General features: G+C 49.9%; 1 protein-coding gene across 1 annotated transcript; it reads left to right on the top strand.

Moving 5' to 3' along the window:
* The first annotated feature begins 251 nt into the window (after window positions 1-251).
* mafba (MAF bZIP transcription factor Ba) lies at window positions 252-2944 on the top strand. The gene has a single exon (XM_008403208.3). The coding sequence runs from the start codon at window positions 760-762 to the stop codon at window positions 1990-1992; it is 1233 nt and encodes a 410-aa protein (XP_008401430.1). The 5' UTR covers window positions 252-759; the 3' UTR covers window positions 1993-2944.
* Window positions 2945-3382: the final 438 nt, after the last annotated feature.

Below are 3382 nucleotides of genomic sequence, written 5' to 3'. Positions count from 1 at the left end.
CTTTTAGGGAAGTCGGTCAGCTGACTGTCTCTGGCTGACAAGCCTCAACTGAGCGCCGCCTCCACCTCCTTTTTCTTTCTCTCTCCCTCTCTCTCTCTCCCTTTCCTGTGCCGTGTCCCTCCACCTCCTTTTCCATCATTTGCTTCTCTCCCCCATTGGAGCGCTGGTCGCCATAAGTCCTGCCTTCCAGCACGACGTCACAGTGCGCTAGATTGATAAAGCGTCGGCTGGCTCCGAGCGCAGTCTGCTGGATACCAGAGAGTAGGGAGAGAGAGTGAGAGAGAGAGGCGAGCCTTTAAACCTCTGCGGTGCAGAGCTGAAAAAGCAGCTTCTCGGCGAGAAAGAAAAAAAGAAGAAAGGGAAAACAGACGTCCTGTTTACTTCGCTTCCTGGCTCCTTTTTTTATTTTCCTGGAGAAAAAAAAGGGACTTATTACCGAGAAGGTGCGACGTGGACTGGTGCCCGTCTCAGCGCGCAAACCTGGTATTTCTTCTATTATTATTTATCTTGATATTTTTATCCGTGAATACCCTTCTGCTGAAAGGACTGAGTTTTTTTTTTTTTTTTTACTTTTGCACTGAGGCAGCACTGTTTTCTACCTCTTGCCCGGTTTCTGCCAGATTACTCCAGCAGAAGTAGGCTATATGACGCAAACAGCGTGCTGAGCATTAGTCTCAAAGTTTTTCTCCACAACTTTTTTTTTCTCCTTTTTCTTTTTTTTTCCCCCCCCCACCACCACCACCAGTCACACGGTGTTTCATGCTACAGCAAGTCAGCGCAGATTTGTGGAGGAGCCAAAAGAACTATTGCATGAAACAAGAAAGAAGAGAAGAGACTTTGATTAATAAGTCCGTGTTTGCGACACTCGCCAACACCTTTGCGTATCTGCAGAAGAGTCGCGACAGCAACATGAGCGCAGAGCTGAGCATGGGCCCGGAGCTGCCCAGCAGCCCTCTGGCTCTGGAATATGTCAATGATTTTGACCTGATGAAGTTTGACGTGAAGAAGGAAGGCCTGGTCGGGCTGGATCGCAACGGGGTGCGCCAGTGTAACCGCCTCCAACCCCAGGGCTCCGTGTCATCCACCCCAATCAGCACACCCTGCAGCTCGGTGCCCTCCTCGCCCAGCTTCAGCCCCACGGAGCAGAAGCACCACTTGGAGGAGCTGTACTGGATGCCGAACAGCGGGTACCACCAGCAGATAGACCCGCAGACGCTGAGCCTGACCCCGGAGGACGCTGTGGAGGCCTTGATTGGAGCCACGGCTCACGGTCACCCGCAGGCTCCGCACGTCCAGCAGCAGTTACAGCAGCAGGGCGCTTTCGAAGGCTACAGGGGCCCGCACCATCACCACAGCCATCACGGCCACGGCCAACAGCAGCATCATCACCCGTACGCGGGGAGCCTCCCGCACCACGCCGAGGAACTCTCCGGACACCCGGGGGGACACAACCATCCACACAGCCAGCACCACCACCACCACAGCCAGGACCCCGACAGCCCGTCTCCAGTCTCCCCAGAGTCCCACCAGCCGCTCCACCACCACCGCCACCATCACCACCACCACCCGCACGGCCACCTAAGCCAGACGGCCGCGCACCACGGCGCCGGCGGTGGCGGGCTCAACGTGGAGGACCGCTTCTCGGACGAGCAGCTCGTGTCCATGTCGGTGCGGGAGCTCAACAGACACCTGCGGGGCTTCACCAAGGACGAGGTGATCCGTCTCAAGCAGAAGAGGAGGACCCTGAAGAACCGCGGCTACGCGCAGTCCTGCAGGTTCAAGCGCGTGCAGCAGAAGCACGTGCTGGAGAACGAGAAGACGCAACTGATGAACCAGGTGGAGCAGCTGAAGGCGGAGATCAGTCGGCTGGCGCGGGAGAGGGACGCCTACAAACTCAAGTGCGAGAAGCTGACGGGGTCGGGACCCGGGAGCGGGTTCCGCGAGGCCGGCTCGACCAGCGACAACCCGTCATCGCCAGAGTTTTTCATGTGAGTCGCCCCCCGCCAGCCGTTCCACAACAAACTCTCCCCCTCCTCCCTCCCTTCCTCCACCACACCTCGACCGACTCTCCTCATGAACAGACAGTAATAATCCCCACGTCCCCACACCTACTGTTTGATTGTCACTAATAACAGTGAAATTATATTCATATTAGAAGAATAACCCATCAGATAGCTACTATTCTCATATATAACCATCTACCGATGCCTCTCCACGTGTCAGCAGAGATGCAACAAGCGAAGTAGAGTCCGATCAGTCGCTGCATCTTTTGTAGATTAGTTGCTTGTAGTGAAGAGACTCTTCGTGGGGGGGAAAGGAGGACCCTCAGATGAACATTGTTCTTCTCCGCCAAGGCTGCAGCTTTTTAAACTAACCTGTAATTAAGAGTGAGACATGGGATCAAGGCAGATGTCTTTTGTTGACAAGTTTTTTTTGTTGTTGTTCTTCTGCAAATTCATGACACTGTTTATGAACACAAAAACAAGCAGGCCTGGCCTCACAAGCATCACAGTCTGTAAGTTGGACCCCGAAATTTCTCTCCAAAAAAAAAAAGAAAAAGAAAAAAAAAAGAAATCAAACAAGCGTGACTCCACTTTATGCAAATTTAGCTCCTGTCTACCAGGGAGGGGGTGGGGAGGGGGGTCTGGTTGATAAGGGGGTGACATTTTATGCAACATTTCATTGATTTATTGCCTGCTTGGTTATATTCGAATATAGAAAGAAAAGAAAAAAAATCTGCATTAAATATTAATCCTGCATGCTGGACATGTATGGTAATAATTTCTATTTTGTACTTTCATCTTCTCCTGTATATTAAGAGCATGTCGTTGATCTGCGCTTCTCAATTTTGTTCTTGTATTTTTATTATTTTTTAAAGATAACACAGGACTGCCGGTGCAGTACCATTTTTGGTGAGGGGGTTTCATGATTAAATTTTTTTTGGGGGGGGGTGGGGTGGGGTGGGGGGGGCAGGGGGTGGGGGGCTTGTAAATATTACGCAACTGCACAACAAGATTGAGGAGGCTGGATGAACTTCTTTTCTTTTGTGTTACTTTCATTTATTGTTTGTTACGATTTATTTTCTGTCATTTGTAGCGAGTTGTGTCGAAAATAAAGGAAGAGTGTTTTTTTTTTTAAATCTAATTGCATTTAAATACACCAAACTGTGTTTCAAGTGCACTTTTAGATGATGGTTTAAAAAGTTTTCATTTTGAACTTTGCCCAAACCTCCCTACAGGAAGACATACTTGTTATGCTGTTACAATATAAATAAAAAAAAGAAGAAAAAATAGGGGGGGGCCCAGTTGTAACAGTTTTAGTTTTTATATTTGGGCGCATGTTGGCATACAGGCTTCTGAGTCACGATGAAACAAATACAAAT

This window comes from Poecilia reticulata, chromosome 7 (assembly GCF_904066995.2).
Source record: "Poecilia reticulata chromosome 7, P_reticulata-male-v2, whole genome shotgun sequence".
NCBI classification, from domain to species: Eukaryota; Metazoa; Chordata; class Actinopteri; order Cyprinodontiformes; family Poeciliidae; genus Poecilia; species Poecilia reticulata.
This window is presented reverse-complemented; position numbering and strand designations above follow the sequence as displayed.